The sequence below is a fragment of the Misgurnus anguillicaudatus genome, chromosome 7 (genome assembly GCF_027580225.2).
Source record: "Misgurnus anguillicaudatus chromosome 7, ASM2758022v2, whole genome shotgun sequence".
Classification (NCBI taxonomy): Eukaryota; Metazoa; Chordata; class Actinopteri; order Cypriniformes; family Cobitidae; genus Misgurnus; species Misgurnus anguillicaudatus.
The window spans coordinates 2,250,559-2,266,926 of NC_073343.2; the positions used below are offsets into that span (position 1 = coordinate 2,250,559).

The window sequence follows — 16,368 nt, forward strand, 5'->3', positions numbered from 1 at the left end:
CTGTATTTTTAAATGAAATTCAAACCAAATATCGCCACCTGCTGTCTGTGTGCATTTATAACTCTCATATTCCGTTTCACATCATTTTACAATCTACTGGTTGAAGACTTGTTCATCACGTTTACCTGGCTGTAGCATTAAAAGAAAGGGCTTTATTGCAACTATTTGCCGTCACGTATAGTGATGGCAGCCTCCGTTAAAATATTTTTCAAGTTTAAAATTATTTTAAAACATTTGTAGTGTTTTTTTTCCACATTCATATTGCCAATCCCAGTGTTAATCTATTAAAACATACATGTTTTTATAACTGGTGGGGTACCTTTTAACATTAGTTATTAAATGCTGTAGAAGTATGGTTTAGTGTTAGTGAATGTTAGCTAATGCCTTAACTAATTCTTAACAAATACAACCTTATTGTAAAGTATTATTTAAAGAATTTGAAGTAGAATACAATGTTAAGCATTACAGTATGTTACAATTAGCTAAAACACTTTAAAACATAGTAAATCAAACCTTTAATTTTCACTTTCTCCTTGATCACTTTAGCCTCTAAAATTCGGAGAAAATAGAATACAGTACATTGTTAAATATAATATTATATCCTGCTATAAATGAAGTAAAAACTTAGTAAAAACAGTAATTAAAACCTTTCTTCTCTGTGGCTGGTTTAACTTTCTCCTTGATCACTTCAGCCTCTAAAATGGTAAAAATACAAAAAAAAACATTTATAGAAAGTAAAATAAATTATTAAGATATTAAAATAAACTGTAACATTACATTCTACTTTGAATGAAGTAAAAACATAGTAAAGCAAACCTTTCTTCTCAGGGACTGGTTTAACTTTTTCCTTGATCACTTCAGCCTCTGAAATGTTGAAATGTAAAAAACATTTACGTGATGTATACATTGTTGAGCATAATATGAGTATAATTTTGCTATAAATTAAGTTAATCAAACCTTTTATCTCAGGGACTGGTTTAACTTTCTCCTTGATCACTTCAGCCTCTGAAATATTGAATATATTTATAGGAATTATAACACATTGTTTAACATAATATAAAATTATAAATACTCAGGTGGTTAAACAACAGGCTGCAGTGTATATACTGTACATTAATACCTTTCTTCACAGGTTCTGGTTTTGGTTCAGGTGCCTTTTCTTTGAGAACTGTTGCTGTAAAACAGTGCAATAAATCTTAATCATGTAAAACAAGTTCACAGGATATGCAGGATGATTTTATTGACATTCATACCTTTCTTTACAGGAGCTGCTTTAACTTTCTTCTTGATGACAACCTCTACAATGATGATAAAAGTAGTTAGACAAATTGTATAATTTAAAACTTATTTAGAGATTAAAAATAACTTTTCTTTGCATACTGTTAAAATTCATGTTTAACCAAACCTTTCTTCGTAGGTGCTGCTTTTTCTTTCTCTTTGGTAACTTCAGGCTCTACAAAACAAATATTTCTTTTTTTAATCATTTTATAATATTACATAATTTTACTTCATACATTTTTTTAAATTATAATTTTAATTACAGTATATATCAACATTATATACAGTATATGTGACTTTATTGACATTAATACCTTTCTTCACGGGAGCTGCTTTGACTTTCTCCTTGATCACTTTAGTCTCTAAACAGCATCAAGTTGAAAATAATGTCAAAGAAAATAAAAAAAAATATTCTGCTGCATTACTTTAACTTAGGTAGAAAAACCATGTTTAGGGATAAAAGGAAACATAAAGTGAAAATTGTAACTCAAACCTTTCTTTTCAGGAACTGGTTTAGTTTTCTCCTTGATAGCTTCAACTTCTAAAATATTAATATCATTATTATCATATGAGAAATACTAAAATAGTGGAAAACAATTGTACATTACATGCAGAACAATTATATTGACATTCATACCTTTCTTTACAGAAGCTGCTTTAACTTTGTCCTTAATGTCTTTAGCCTCTGAAATCACAATGAGGTCAAAATATTCAAAGATTTTAAAGGGTTTTCTTTAGCATTTGTTCAGCTCAATGTTAACTCGATCTTAAGTGGGATTGAATGCAAAGGTGAGGATAAAATAATGGAAACTCAAACCTTTCTTTTCAGGGGCAGGTTTAGCTTTTTCCTTAAGGACTTCTGCCTCTGAAATGATAATAATATTTAAAAGTTTAAATAGAGAGTATGGAAGGCATATTCTTACATTTTTTGGTGTAATAAACAGACTCTTTACTTAGATTTATATCTATACCTTTCTTCACAGGAGCTGGTTTAACTTTCTCCTTAATGACTTCTGGCTCTGAATTATAATAATATTCATACGTTAAGAGATAGTATATACAAGGCACATTCTTACATATTTTGGGTAATAATAAGACTCTTGTATTGGATTTATATTCTTACCTTTCTTCACAGGAGCTGATTTAACTTTCTCCTTAATGATTTCTGGCTCTAAAATGATAATAATATTTCAAGGTTTGAAGATAGAAGGCATATTCTTACATTTTTGGAGGGGTAATAAGACTCTTCTGTTGGGTTTTTATCTATACCTTTCTTCACAGAAGCTGGTTTAACTTTCTCCTTAATGACATCAGCCTCTGAAATGGCAATGATGACAAATATTAAGAGATTGTATAATATTTACTGTAGCATCAAATTTATGGGAATGAAATATTCACTTTAACATGTCAAGCTTAAGTAATTGTAACTCAAACCTTTAATCTTAGGAGCCGGTTTAGCTTTTTCTTTGATGGATTCAGCCTCTAAAATGATGACAATATTAAACAATACAACATTAGGTTTACATTAATAATCCTGCATGTAATTTGCAATTAAAAATGTAAGTACCTTTCTTTGGTGCTTCTGGCTTGGCCTTTTCTTTGGTTATCTCAGGTTCTATAGAAAATTTAAAAGCAAAATTTGTCAAACATTGTGCAAAATATTAAATGATAGTCAGAACTGTTGAAGTATTGATATCCTATGAAATATGAAACAGCCAACTAGATAATACCTTTCTCCTTAGGGGCTGCTTTTGCCTTTTCTTTTGGAACCTCAACTAAGAGGGGTTAGAAAATATAAAAATATGTAAATATATGAGATTCTTGTATTAAAAAATGGCAAGCAAATTTTAAAAGATTCAAAAAAGTTGGCACAGCTTCCAAGAAATATAATACTATTGAAACGGCAATCTGTCAGGCATTTCGACATAAAAAAGATTTTGAACAATTATTTTCTTTATTGTTCACTCATAGTTGCTATGAAAGATTTTACTGGATGGATCTGTGGATCTATTGCGTGGATTGGGGTCAATTTACTGCAACCCCTTAATACACAAATTATGTCTTTCTGTATTCCATAATAAATATTAACTACCCTGTCAAAACGACACACTCATGTCACTTGCAATATGCTGACTACCAGCTGTAGTGGGTCACCGAAAGTCTTACACAAATGAGCTGGATGGTGGATAAGGTGGATGTATTAATACCTTTTTTTGGAGGTTCTGGTGTTGGTTTGGTCGTCTTTTCTTTAGGAACATCAGGCTCTATCAAAGAGTATTGTTTCAAGTGATCAATAATTATCAAAGTCAAAAACAACCCGCAGGATGACTTCATCAATACTCATACCTTTCGTTACAGGAGCTGGTTTAACTTTCTCCTTGATTATTTTAGTCTCTATAATAACAACATAAAATGTTTAGAGGGAAACAAAATAAAAGAGCTTAGAAATAATGATTGTTGTTATTCACAAAGTAACTCAAACCTTTCTTCTTAGCTGCTGGTTTTTCTTTGGCAACTTCAGGCTCTGCAAAACAGAAATATGTTAAATTATTATTATACCAAACATTTGAAACAAACTTTGCTGACAGGTTTATAACCACCACAGTCTCTGCAATATTGTGTATTGAGTAGAATAACACATAAATATTAAGTATTAAGAAACTTACCTCTTTTAGGTTTTGGTTTAGGTGCCTTTTCTTTAACAACTGTAGGCTCTAAAAAACAATACAGTATGATGATTTCTAAACTCAACGCATGAAAAAGGAGAAATTAACATTTATGCAAGATGGTTTAATACCTTTTGTTACAGGAGCTGGTTTAACTTTCTCCTTGATAACTTGAGCCTCTGAAAGGGAGATGTAATGTTACAAATATTTAGTATTAGCTTTTGAAAACACACAAAGCTAAAATAACTTGTACTGTATACCTTTCTTTTCAGGAGCTGGTTTAACTTTCTCCTTTATAATTTTAGCCTCTGAAATGTTAATCATAAGATTTTTTATTATAGGCATATAATACAAATTTCTTTAGGAATAATATTTTGACAATAAATACTGTAAAACTAACCTTTCTTCTTCTTAGAAACTGGTTCAGCTGTCTCTTTGACCACTTTATGTAAATAAATAGCAAAAAGCAAAATATGAGTATTACACTCAGAAAAAATGCTGGGTTATTTTCAATCCAGCGTTAGGTCAAAAAGGGATGAACCCTTTGGATTGTAATTTAACTTATGCTGGGTTGTCAAATATAAATATTAACAGTTTCTAAATTAATTTAACCCAATGGCTAGTGATGGTCGCTTTCGAAGCACTGCTTCATGAGGCTTCGAAACATTTACGAATCTTTTGTTTCGAATCAGTGGTTCGGAGCTTGTTTCAAACTGGCCCAAGTCACGTGATTTTAGCAAACGAGGCTTCATTACGTCATAACTGTTTCGAAACGTTTCGAAAATCCGATGGTTCACCAGTAGGGGGAGTTGATCACATGACCAGTGTCTAATAAGTTTAGGTGAACTCGGGTCAGTTTTATTATGAAAGTTCATAAAACATTTATACTTCTGACTGATAACACTGCCATGTTGTCTACTTTTTGTTTATAGACATATTTAATGACAAAAATGTGCATAATTAAAAGGGTAGTTAGTTTTATTCATTTGTTTGCCCTAAATAAAACTAAAAACACATAATACACTTTTAACTATGTCTTAATTAAGTTAAATACTTTTTTTAACATATTTTAATAAAAATCTTGCTATTATTTTGTAAATAAAAGTGTAAAATGTTTCGACACATCTGCTTTTACACTATTTTGACCAGCAGGGGTCGCCAGCGTGTGTGGGTTTCGAACTGCTTCGAAAAACTGAATCAATTTTCGAAGCAATTGGTTCAATTGATTCGAAGCTTCGAAAAGCTTCGTTTTTCCCATCACTACCAATGGCTGGAATAATCCTTTTTTGCACTGGGTTGAAAATATATTTTTTTTAGACTGTAACTTCCAGGCATAAACATTTTTTGGCATTATTCTCTAAAATAAACTGAAGTAGTTTTACCTTTCTTTTGTGCTGGTTTGCGCTTTTCTTTGATTATCTCTGATTCAAAACAGAATACAAAAGTTTGTTAAGACAACTTTGTTACACTTGTTACAGCAAAGTAACCATTCAAACAGCAGTCCTAATGGGATATATTTAAAACTGGCAGCATTTATAAACACTGTCACAAAAATAAATAGTGAGTCTAAATGTAAAGGTCAATTAAGATATCCACCTCTGTCTTCTTGAACCGTTTTGACTTTTTCTTCAGAAACCTCGACTGAAAAGGGACAACAGCGTGAATTAAAAAAAGCTTGAACATCTGGATTAGTAAGTTAATATTCATTTTAATAGAGTAAGGCATATTCAAACCTTTCTTTGTAGGTTCTGGTTTTGGTTCAGGTGCCTTTTCTTTAGAAACTTTAGGTGCTGCAACAGTTTTGTGTTATGTACCGAGTAAATATCATTTAATGATAAAAACACATATAAACATTAAAGGGACACTCCACTTTTTTTGAAAATATTCTCATTTTCCAGAGAATAGTTAAATATTTGATTTTTACCATTTTGGAATCCTTTCAGCCGATCTCCGGGTCTGGCTGCATAGCTTAGCATAATCTATTGAATCTGATTAGACCATTTAGCATTACACTCAAAAATAAGCTGGAAAATGAGAATATTTAAAAAAAGTGGAGTGTCCCTTTAAAGGACAAGTTCGGTATTTTACACTTAAAGCCCTGTTTTCAGATTTTTTATGATGAAATAGAACGATTTTGACTGAAATTTCGACACATGTGGCTGCCCCGAGAATTTTCGGATGCTTGTTGTTTCACCTCTCACCTCTACAATGGGTTTAATGGTGCACTGGAACAATCCTTCCTAAAATGCATTAAACTTTCGTTTACAAAGACGTGAAACTCACCGAGTGGTCAGGAGTGTTCACTGATGTTCTCAAACAAAAATCTCTGCAAAAGATGCTTTCCAACAGGTGTTTTACCATTTGTTGTAAACTTGTAGACCTATTTTTCCAAACGCCTCACACCCGTACATTCTTCCGCTGAGAGCTTAAATAATAGACACTCAGTTGGTGGCTATAATTTGCCTTTGCCAATTGCAAGAATACAAACAAGGTTTCCGGCGGCGGAGTAATACCGTACCTCACAGCACATCTTACACAAGTCAATGGAGTTGGACAAAAACTACGATAAAACCTGTTGGAATGCGTCTTTTGCAGCGATTTTTGTGTGAGCACACCAGTGAACACCCCCGACCACTCGGTAAGCTTCACGTCTTTGTAAACGAAAATTTTATGCATTTTAGGAAGGATTGTTCCTGTGCACCTATAAAGCCATTATAGAAGTGGGAGGTGATACAATAAACATGTGAAAATTCTCGGGGCAGCCGCATATGTCGAAATTTCAGTCAACACTGTTGTATTTCATCATAAACAATCTGAAAACAGGACTTTAAGTGTAAAATACCGAACTTGTCCTTTAATGATTTAATTGACATGAATACCTTTCTTAACAGGAGCTGGTTTAACTTTCTCCTTGATTATTTCAGCCTCTAAATTGGTGATAATACAAAAATGTTTGCAGAAAGTACATTTATTTCTTATACAGACTCTTAATTTGTTTTTAAACACACAGATTCAAACCTTTCTTAGGTGCTACTGGTTTTTCTTGGTCTTTGATAACTTCAGGCTCTGCAAAACAGAATAATATTTACTAGTAGTTATTACACCAAACAATGCAGTTTAAATGGGACATTTCACAAGACTTTTTAAGATGTCAAATAAATCTTTGGTGTCCCCAGAGTAGGTATGTGATGTTCTAGCTCAAAATACCCCACAGATAATTTATTATAACATATTAAAATTGCCACTTTGTAGGTGTAAGCAAAAATGTGCCGTTTTTGGGTGTGCTTTTAAATGCAAATGAGCTGATCTCTGCACTAAACGGCAGTGCCGTGGTTGGATAGTACAGATTAAGGGGCGGTATTATCTCCTTCAGATTTCAATGACTTATTTTTTCACATGCTTGCAGAGAATGGTTTACCAAAACTAAGTTACTGGGTTTTTCTTTTTCTAGGTTGATGGAAGCACTGGGAACCCAATTATAGCACTTAGGCATGGAAAAAGTCAGATTTTCATTATATGTCCCCTTCTCTACACCCAAAATATTGACAAGTAGAACAAAGGTCTTTTTTATTTTATGTTAACTTAATAAATTAAAGGCGGAGTCCACGATGTTTGAAAGCCAATGTTGATATTTGAAATCACCGAAACAAACACGCCCCTACCCCAATAGAATCTGGACCTTCTGTGGATAGACCCGCCCCACACATATGTAACCCGGCAAGGATGTCGGTTAGTAGTCACGCTCCTTACTGCTGATTGGCTATTAGTGTGTTTCCAAAAGCGTTTTCCAAAGCGTTTTTTAAACATCGTGGACTCTGCCTTTAAGTGTTCGTATACTGCCTTAAAATTTTAAGTTAATTGACACAACATATAAAAAGTTAAATTTACTCAAAAGGCAGAATATAAACTTACTTTTTGAAGTTACAACAATTTAGTTTTACAGTGTGTAAGACAACATTTTATATGATGAAAACATTATGGGGCGGTTTCCCAGACAGGCCTTATCCTAGTCCCAGACTAAAATGCATGTTTGAGGTGCTTTAATTTCAAAACACCTTACTGACATATTTTACCATATATAAAAGTGTAATGGTTTCGTCTCAAGATGCACACCAGTATTGTTTTTTGTAAGGGTTGTTTGTAAAAACTACTTAAATGTCCTAAAATAACTAAGGCCTAGACCTGGATTAATCTTAACCCTGTCTGGGAAACCGCCCCTATATGCAGGAATATTTTTTTATATTCATACCTTTCTTTACAGGAGTTGGTTTAACTTCGACCTTGATTGCTTTTGCCTCTGAAATGGAAATTATGGTTAAAGAATGCAAAAACAGTCAGAACTGAAGACATTTAAAATATTTAATATTGATCAATCAACAATAATTAACAACCAGATAATAACCTTTCTTTTTAAGGACTGGTTTTGTTTTTTCTTTTAGAGCCTCACCTGAAAAAGGTTACAGGGAAAATAAGATATATGTTTAAAATAATATGACATTTTGTATTTAATCAAAATTATTATTTTATTAATATTCATACCTTTTTTTACAGAAGGTGGTTGAACTTTCTCCTTGATAACTTTAGCCTCTGAAATAGGAATCATATAAAATGTTCAGATTTATTTTTCTCTGTATTTAAATTTGTTTACTAAACAACAATCACAAACCTTTCTTGACAGGGGCTGGCTTAACTTTCTTTTTGATGACTTCAGCCTCTAAAAAAACAACAAAAAATACAACTTTTATATTATCTGACACTATAAAGCCAAAAACATTAACATAATTACTTCACCGGTTTATAGCTTGGAAGTGAAGTTTCCATTTCTTTACAGAATGAATTTAAAATGTATTTAAATTGGTGGAAACCATTCACTTGACTCATAACAACCCTTTTTTTACAGGGAGTTTTTCTTTGATGACTTTGAATAAAAACATTGAAATAAAGGTTTCTGAGTGTCCTATTACCTATTAAGTTCATTTACTGACTAGATGTCAAAATATTTAAACGGCTTTGAGAAAAGCATAACTTTTTTCAGCATTACATCAGGTGCTTTCAGGTTCTGAGAAACAGTATTTTTTTAACGCAATCATACAAACAGATTTATTGTGATCTTTACCTTTCTTCACTGAAGCTGGTGTAGCTTTCTTCTTAACATCAGCCTCTAAAATGGCAATAATGTAAAAATATAAAATATATTTAAAAAAAGTCACTATCACTATGTGCCAAAGTGAAATGTTAAGCTGATCCTGTGGTAGTGTTCATTTACCTTTCTTTACAGAGGCTGGTTTATCTTTCTCTTTCACCTCTAAAATCATAATAATACAAAGATGTAATTAGCATATTTTAGCATACAGGGATTGAATTCTTAATACAAAGCAGTAAATCAAACCTTTTTTAGTTGTTGGTTTAACTTTCTTTTTAATGGTTTGCGCTTCTACATCTAAATAAAAAAAGAAAAAAGATGAGCATTATCTTATCAAGATAAATCATATTTTGCCTTATTCAAATGAATAAATGTAAGTACCTTTCTTTGGTGCTGGTTTGGGCTTTTCTTTTGTTATCTCAGGTGCTGTAAACATAAAGGAGTTTAATATCAACTAAATTCTGTGTCAGAACTAAAATTTGAAAGTTTAACTAGGCAGACATATAACTAACCTTCCTTTTCAGGGACTGGTTTTGCCTTTTCTTTTGGAACCTCAACTGAAAATAGTTTACAATAGAATTAACAACGAAAAATTTGTATGAGATTTCAGGAAATATAGAAATTTGTTAAGATATAATGTAGTAACTAAATATCTATAGTATGTTTATACCTTTCTTTGTGGGTTCTGGTGCCTTTTCTTTAGCAATTTCAGGCTCTGTAAGACAGTTAAATTATCATGTTTCAGCATACATCAACAGCATATGAAGAATGATTTTATTGACATTCATACCTTTCTTTACTGGAGATAGATTAACTTTCTCCTTGATGACTTCAGCCTCTGGAAGGCAATGATAGTATTGATAGTAAGTAGTTATCAAATATTGTGAAATATAGTAAATAATGTGGTTAAATACACAATAAAAGCACAAGTGAAATAGATAAAACAAAAATAAAATATAAAGGAAACTAAAACCTTTCTTTTCAGGGGCTGGCTTAGCTTTCTCCTCAATGACTTCTGCGTCTGAAAAAATGTTAATGCAAAAAACATAGAATATATAAACTTGATCACAATCATACATTTTATATGGGTAAAATTCAGATGTAATTTTAAACACAGTAATGTAAATCAAACCTTTCTTCTCATGTGCTTTAGCTTTCTCTTTGATGGCTTCAGCCTCTAAAATGCAGAATAAACAAGTATTTAAAAATAGTCAGAGAAACAATGAAAGGTTTTATCTTAAACTGGAAAACATTGAAGTACCCTTTATCTCTGGTGCTGGCTTTGGCAGCTCTTTGGCTACTTCAGGCTCTGCAGAACAAAGTGATTTAACTTAAAACAAGCAGTTGAAATGTTGGTGTTAACTATGTTCGATTTAGCATCTCAGAAATACAAGAACTGTCATAATTCATTATATACTACATTGAGAAACAATAAGTGGTTACAACATTTGCACATACACTGATACATTACTGTGTCATATAATGAATGAAAGGTAAACTTGCATACCTTTCTGTTTAAGAGCAGGTTTTGGCTTATCCTTTGGAACCTCAACTGAAAAGGCGTTACAGAGATTTTAGGACAAATTTATAAGAGTTATAATATAAGAATCATGCAATATGATTTATGGAGGTTTGTGCTCGTTATTTACTGGTACATGTAAGGAATAGTTCACGACGGGCCATTCAATTTTTTTTAAATAATGCACACCCACAGCGGGTGAAAAGTTGAATGGCCCGTCATCAATAATTCCTTACAGATTAGGTGTGCATTTATCAAAAAATAATGCATACCCGTGGAACATTTCTCAACCAATCATATAAACCATTCAACAGCCTATCTTCGTTAATGTGCATCTTGTCAATAAATAACCTAGAGAAATTTTCACTCCCATCTGCACTTTATAAGCATATTTCCCTCTTACACTATTTTGCCCTGTTTAGTAAATCTGGTCCATTGTATCTTACTACCTTTTTTAGGAGGTGCTGGTTTGTCTTCCTTTTTGGCAGCCTTTGGCTCTAGAAAAAAAAATATTTTAATTAAGTGTAATTCAATCCTTTAAAAAATTAATGGTTTCTGGTTTATGATTAAACACACACCTTTAATTGTCAGATTGCATGGGTTTTCTATAGCATTATCTTTACTTGGCTAAATGAAACTTGATCTTTAAGCCAGGTTGAAAGCTTAAATGAGGATTAAATTGATGGAAACTCAAACCTTTCTTCTCAGGAGCAGGTTTAGATTTTTCTTTAATGGCCTCTGAAATGATTATAATGTAAAAAGTGTTTAGAGACAAGTAGACAAAGAGAAAAAATAGACTCTTGGATTTATAGCTCACTAAAGTTGGAATAACTTAAAAAAATAACAGATAAAAATGTAATTGTGGGTGAAAAAGAATTACGTGAAAGATTTAAGTGGAAAAAGCTCACATTTTTCACCCCAAACTTTTTTATATATAAAGTGTTACCAATTGAAGTAATTTTTAAAGTAGATTCAACTTTCACTTTTTGCACAGTACCTTTCTTTACAGGAGCTGGTTTAACTTTGTCTTTAATGACTTTAGCCTCTGAAATTGCAATGATCAGAAAATATTAGGATATTGTCATTTTTTTTAAATATTAATCTTTACTCTTTGTATTACAGTAACTCAAACCTTTTTTCTCAGGAGCTGGTTTAGCCTTTTCTTTGATCACTTCAGCATCTAGCATTGCGGCGATGCAAACATATGTAGAGATAGCAAATAATTAGCATTGTCTTAAAACTGCCAATGTTATAATAACGTAGTGTAATTATGTAATATGTATTTAATGTAACACAGATTGTAAGTACCTTTCCTTGTTGGCTTGGGTTTTTCTTTGGTGCTCACAGGTTCTGAAAGCACAAAATAGACTGAATCTAATCTGATATCCAAATTCACAAAAATAAAATAGACATGTACAGCATGTATTGTATGTTACTGTATATAACACATAATATACTATATAACACCTTTCTTTGAAATGGCTGGTTTTTCTTTCTCTTTTGTAACTTCCGGCCCTATGAAACATGGAAATTTTAGTTTGAATTATAATAATGTATTGCAGATACACACACAGCTATTTTCAAAATAACTTAAGGCTCTAAGATTGTGGTGAGGATTGCTTTCAAATTGTTTCTTTGCTGTTGCAGTTTGGCAATTATATAAAATACAGTATTTTTATTTTATAGATTATTTTTATAGATTTTTTACCTTTCTCTGGTGCAGGTTTGGGTTTTTCTACTGCAATAGTGGTTTCTGTTAAACATTGAAGTAACATTGTAAGATTATGCTTGCTTGTGATTAATATAAAATTGTAAGCTAAATTACATCAGTATTTCTGATACATCGGTATCGCGCATTAACGTATGTTAACAGTGACAATGCTTGATTTTATAAATGTATCAGCAAATCCCGAAATTACATGAACTAAAATTAATAAATGTTGTAGAAGTATTGTTCATTGTTAGTTCATGTTAGCTAATGCATCAACGAATTGTTAACAAACACAACCCTACTGTAAAGTGTTACCATATAAATAAATGGATTATTTTTGTCAACAGTTACCCTTCTGTGGCGGTTTCTTTTCTTTGATTACTTCAGGCTCTAAAATGTCAAAACAGCTTGAAAAAACTATCGCTAATGCAAATTTTTGTAAATGTCTCATAAAAGCTGTCCTGTTTTATTAATAAAAACTAATACCTTTCTCTGGAAGAGTTGGTTTTGTTTTCTCTTTAATATCTTTAGTCTCTAAACAAATTAAGGACAGGAAATTGTCATTTAAAATCAATAAAAGGCAAAAGTATATGTGCAATAAAGTAAATGAAAGGCATAAACTACTGTATAGAACTTTAGTACTGGTCACACAATAATAGTAAATGTGGTCTTATACCTTTCTTCACAAATGAAGGTTTTGCCTTTTCCTTGGACACTTTAGGCTCTAAATAAAAAAAAAAAAACATGTAGGTCTATATGACACAAATTGCTAACACCCATTGATGGGTTGAAATTTTACTATTCCTATTACAAAATTAGTAAGCTTATATTAATAAACAATATACATTATAGAAATAATACTTTTCAGAATTTACCTTTCTTTGTAATTGCTGGTTTGACCTTTTCTTTTGCAACCTCAGGCTCTACAATTCAAATAAAACTAGGTGTAAAAGATTAATACTGCATTTATATCAGTCAACATGCTTTGTTAATGTCACGCATAAAGAAATTAATTTAATGAAGTGCTATATTACTGCATCTTACTTTTCTTCAAATTTAATTTAGTCATACCTTTCTCCACCCGGCCTGGTTTAGCTTTATCCTTGGGGGTTTTGTCCTCTAAAAAGTATGACATGACATGTTTTGTTACTGGTTAACCAATGATTTTTAAATTAATTGTTGACTATTAAAAGCGTAATAGTCAATTTGTCCTATAATCTATGCACATTTAAATTTATAGTTGAAAGAAAGTATTTACCTTTCTTTGAGGGTGCTGTTATGACCTTCTCTTTGGAAACCTCACGCTCTGTAATTTAACATCAGTAGTTTAAGGACAAGACAAAATTGCATTTCTTTCAAACAGGATTTCTAATTTTACTATAAATTTATACCTTTCTTTATAGGGGCTGGTTTCACTTTCTTTTCTGCAACTTCACTTTCTAAAGTAAATAAAGTAAACATTTAACGCAAATATAGCGCAACAAAGTCATAAATCTGCAAAGAAGTAAAATTAAGAAACACGCTTTAAAATGAGGCATGTTATAGTGATTGTAAGAAGCATAGACACAACATGAAGCAAAGTAAAAAGTTACATTCATTTTTTAATAGTTGTAGTTGCGGTAGCAACTTTTCACATTAATATATAATGTACCACATGTGAGCTTTTAAATACATTTTACAACGAAAGCTGTTGTCATGCGTTCATTTAATCAAAATGTGAAAATATAAAATCAAAATATAATTAGTTAATAAATAGAAAAAATACCTTTCTTCACAGATGCTGATGGTGTCTTATCTTTGATTTTAGCTTCTAAGGGCTCTATCTTACACCCGGCGCAATGCAGCGCAATGCGCGACGCAAGTGTCTTTCGCTAGTTTCCACCCTAATTTTCACGTTTAGCGCCGTGTTGTTTAAATAGCAAATGCATTTGCGCCCCCTTTTGCGCCCATGGGCGTTCTGGTCTGAAAAAGAGGTGTGTTCAGGCGCATTGTTGGCGCGTTGCTATTTTGAGGCAACTAAAATAGACTACGCCATTGACCAACAAAAACCTGGTCTAAAGTCTAAAGTCAATGGCGCAATGTGTTTTGTTATTTAAAAAGCGCAATATGCGCCTAAACGGGAGGACAACGCGGGTTTACTTATCACAAAGTACATGAATGCGCAGCAGCACAAAAAATGCTTTTAAATATGAAAGATTAAAGGATTGAATGTAAAAGATTATTATTGAGTCTCTTGGACATAAATGAGGACTAATTATGAGACGTTAGAAGGCGCAAAGAGCTGCTTCACCTGTAGTCTGGTAAGTAAATAAATGCTTTGCTTTAAACAAATGCAGCTGTTTTAAAATGTTTTTTTAATGCTACCTCACAGATTTATTGTATTGACTCTGTACCTGTGGATATAGTGAGATGAGAAACATTTTTAAGTAATGCTTAAAAAAAACTCTTTGCTAAAAAAAACGCTGTTCAAAGTGCTGAAACGTGAGGAGAGCCGTTTCTTTATCTCCTGTTTGTTACAAATAAAGTATTTTTAGAGTACAAACCTTATCTTACATACTTGTACATTATTTTCTGATGATATTGGATAGCTATACATTTAAAGCAACTATAAGCCTGCTTTTTTACTTCCATGACTAAAAGAAAACAGGTTTTAAAGGTTTTAATAAAAAAATAGCAATTTCAATACAAGTGAAAAACAACACAATTATTTAACATTAATCTTAAACTGGGGATCTCCTTCCTCCGCTTAGTTTTTCAGTTTACAAAGTCCGTCATCTAAATAGGAATTAGACATAGCGCCAGCGCAACTTGCTTTTAAAGGGAATGAGAGCTGTGACTCTCATTGGTTTATTGCACGTTACGCCCAAAATACTCCCATTACAATAGGACCTACCCTTTTCGACCATGCGCTCGGCGCAAAAACAATTTTTCCCGTCGTTAAATTAGCAAAAGTGGATTCGGACACGCCCATTTAGACGTTGCTTTGTGCGCTTTAGACAATGCGCTTAGATCGTTAAAATAGGGCCCTAAATGAAGTAGAAAAAAATTATGTAATTTAATTGAATCTCAGGATAGTTTTGGAGGGGATATCTTAGCAAAAATGTAATTTTCCCTTTAGCAGTTTTTAGCATGCAACTTTAATTGGATATTTAAATGCAAACAACTAAAGGCAAATCATTTGAAGAAAAAAACCTTTTCAATTATACTTTGTACTAAAAATTATTTTAATATATTGTGTTGCATAAAAGTATCTGCAAAGTATTGTATTTGAATGTATCAAATATTTTATGTTTGCAGAAAAGTACCTTTCTTTATAGGTGCAGGCTCAACCTTTTCGGGTTCTGTAAAGCATTTGACATAATGATATAATTGTTATTTACAGTCCTAAAAGGAGAACCCATAACAAAATGTATAGATCCACTACAACATACCTTCCTTCACAACTGGCTTGGCCTTTTTCTTGGCAGCCTCAGTAACTAAATAGACACATATGGTTGATCTTTAGGAGCATACAATGCAGTATACTGCTTACAAAAATCATATGATGTTACATGATGAATGAGATTCTGAATATAAAAGTATATTTTGGAATGTAATATCTGAATTCATCTACAAGACTATATTACTTCATTCTACAATACAGACCTTTCTTTGCGGGATGTGCTTTAGGTTTCTCCTTAACAACTTTAGCCTCTGCGAATATAACAGATTAATAAGATAGATGAATAAAGGCGTGTAGAAAAATGCTAAAAGTTTTCCAGACAAAGTGAGTCTAAATAGTAACAGAAAAGATTTTCCACATTAGATATGCATTTACCTTTCCTTGAACGAGTTGGTTTGGCCTTTTCTTTGGAAACTCTAGGTTCTGAAAAATAAGTGGAGTTAGGTTAAGAAAATGTAACACACAGCAAATGTGAACATTTTTTAAATAAATATGATGAAGAATCGAACCTTGATCCACAGCAGTCTCTTTAACTTCTTCTTTAGCAACCTCTGTAATGGTGAAATACTGTATCAATAAATCAGTCTTGAGACATTCTGACATTGATTC

General features: G+C 32.0%; 1 protein-coding gene across 1 annotated transcript in view; it reads right to left on the minus strand.

The window, feature by feature from the left end:
- The window catches only part of LOC129417551 (uncharacterized), a 28,337-nt gene extending 11,975 nt beyond the window's left edge, over positions 1-16,362 (minus strand). The window contains exons 1-61 of the mRNA XM_073870023.1: positions 16,269-16,362; positions 16,135-16,182; positions 15,963-16,010; positions 15,749-15,793; positions 15,623-15,658; positions 14,083-14,127; positions 13,709-13,756; positions 13,576-13,623; positions 13,389-13,436; positions 13,193-13,240; positions 12,994-13,041; positions 12,804-12,851; positions 12,315-12,359; positions 12,074-12,121; positions 11,915-11,956; positions 11,739-11,786; positions 11,604-11,651; positions 11,303-11,344; positions 11,056-11,103; positions 10,595-10,639; positions 10,349-10,396; positions 10,220-10,264; positions 10,061-10,108; positions 9,878-9,925; positions 9,758-9,802; positions 9,600-9,644; positions 9,469-9,513; positions 9,334-9,384; positions 9,211-9,249; positions 9,061-9,105; positions 8,611-8,658; positions 8,484-8,531; positions 8,347-8,391; positions 8,194-8,241; positions 6,963-7,010; positions 6,824-6,871; positions 5,678-5,734; positions 5,541-5,585; positions 5,327-5,365; positions 4,345-4,386; positions 4,205-4,252; positions 4,076-4,123; positions 3,945-3,992; positions 3,761-3,802; positions 3,625-3,672; positions 3,486-3,542; positions 3,009-3,053; positions 2,846-2,893; positions 2,713-2,760; positions 2,548-2,595; positions 2,402-2,449; positions 2,250-2,297; positions 2,096-2,143; positions 1,916-1,963; positions 1,772-1,819; positions 1,593-1,640; positions 1,406-1,453; positions 1,254-1,298; positions 817-864; positions 648-695; positions 514-549 (exon numbers count right to left, since the gene is read on the minus strand). Of these exons, the coding sequence (XP_073726124.1) occupies positions 514-549; positions 648-695; positions 817-864; positions 1,254-1,298; positions 1,406-1,453; positions 1,593-1,640; positions 1,772-1,819; positions 1,916-1,963; positions 2,096-2,143; positions 2,250-2,297; positions 2,402-2,449; positions 2,548-2,595; positions 2,713-2,760; positions 2,846-2,893; positions 3,009-3,053; positions 3,486-3,542; positions 3,625-3,672; positions 3,761-3,802; positions 3,945-3,992; positions 4,076-4,123; positions 4,205-4,252; positions 4,345-4,386; positions 5,327-5,365; positions 5,541-5,585; positions 5,678-5,734; positions 6,824-6,871; positions 6,963-7,010; positions 8,194-8,241; positions 8,347-8,391; positions 8,484-8,531; positions 8,611-8,658; positions 9,061-9,105; positions 9,211-9,249; positions 9,334-9,384; positions 9,469-9,513; positions 9,600-9,644; positions 9,758-9,802; positions 9,878-9,925; positions 10,061-10,108; positions 10,220-10,264; positions 10,349-10,396; positions 10,595-10,639; positions 11,056-11,103; positions 11,303-11,344; positions 11,604-11,651; positions 11,739-11,786; positions 11,915-11,956; positions 12,074-12,121; positions 12,315-12,359; positions 12,804-12,851; positions 12,994-13,041; positions 13,193-13,240; positions 13,389-13,436; positions 13,576-13,623; positions 13,709-13,756; positions 14,083-14,127; positions 15,623-15,658; positions 15,749-15,793; positions 15,963-16,010; positions 16,135-16,182; positions 16,269-16,362 (2,890 nt within the window). The remainder of the gene's footprint in view (positions 1-513; positions 550-647; positions 696-816; positions 865-1,253; positions 1,299-1,405; positions 1,454-1,592; positions 1,641-1,771; positions 1,820-1,915; positions 1,964-2,095; positions 2,144-2,249; positions 2,298-2,401; positions 2,450-2,547; positions 2,596-2,712; positions 2,761-2,845; positions 2,894-3,008; positions 3,054-3,485; positions 3,543-3,624; positions 3,673-3,760; positions 3,803-3,944; positions 3,993-4,075; positions 4,124-4,204; positions 4,253-4,344; positions 4,387-5,326; positions 5,366-5,540; positions 5,586-5,677; positions 5,735-6,823; positions 6,872-6,962; positions 7,011-8,193; positions 8,242-8,346; positions 8,392-8,483; positions 8,532-8,610; positions 8,659-9,060; positions 9,106-9,210; positions 9,250-9,333; positions 9,385-9,468; positions 9,514-9,599; positions 9,645-9,757; positions 9,803-9,877; positions 9,926-10,060; positions 10,109-10,219; positions 10,265-10,348; positions 10,397-10,594; positions 10,640-11,055; positions 11,104-11,302; positions 11,345-11,603; positions 11,652-11,738; positions 11,787-11,914; positions 11,957-12,073; positions 12,122-12,314; positions 12,360-12,803; positions 12,852-12,993; positions 13,042-13,192; positions 13,241-13,388; positions 13,437-13,575; positions 13,624-13,708; positions 13,757-14,082; positions 14,128-15,622; positions 15,659-15,748; positions 15,794-15,962; positions 16,011-16,134; positions 16,183-16,268) is intronic.
- Positions 16,363-16,368: the final 6 nt, after the last annotated feature.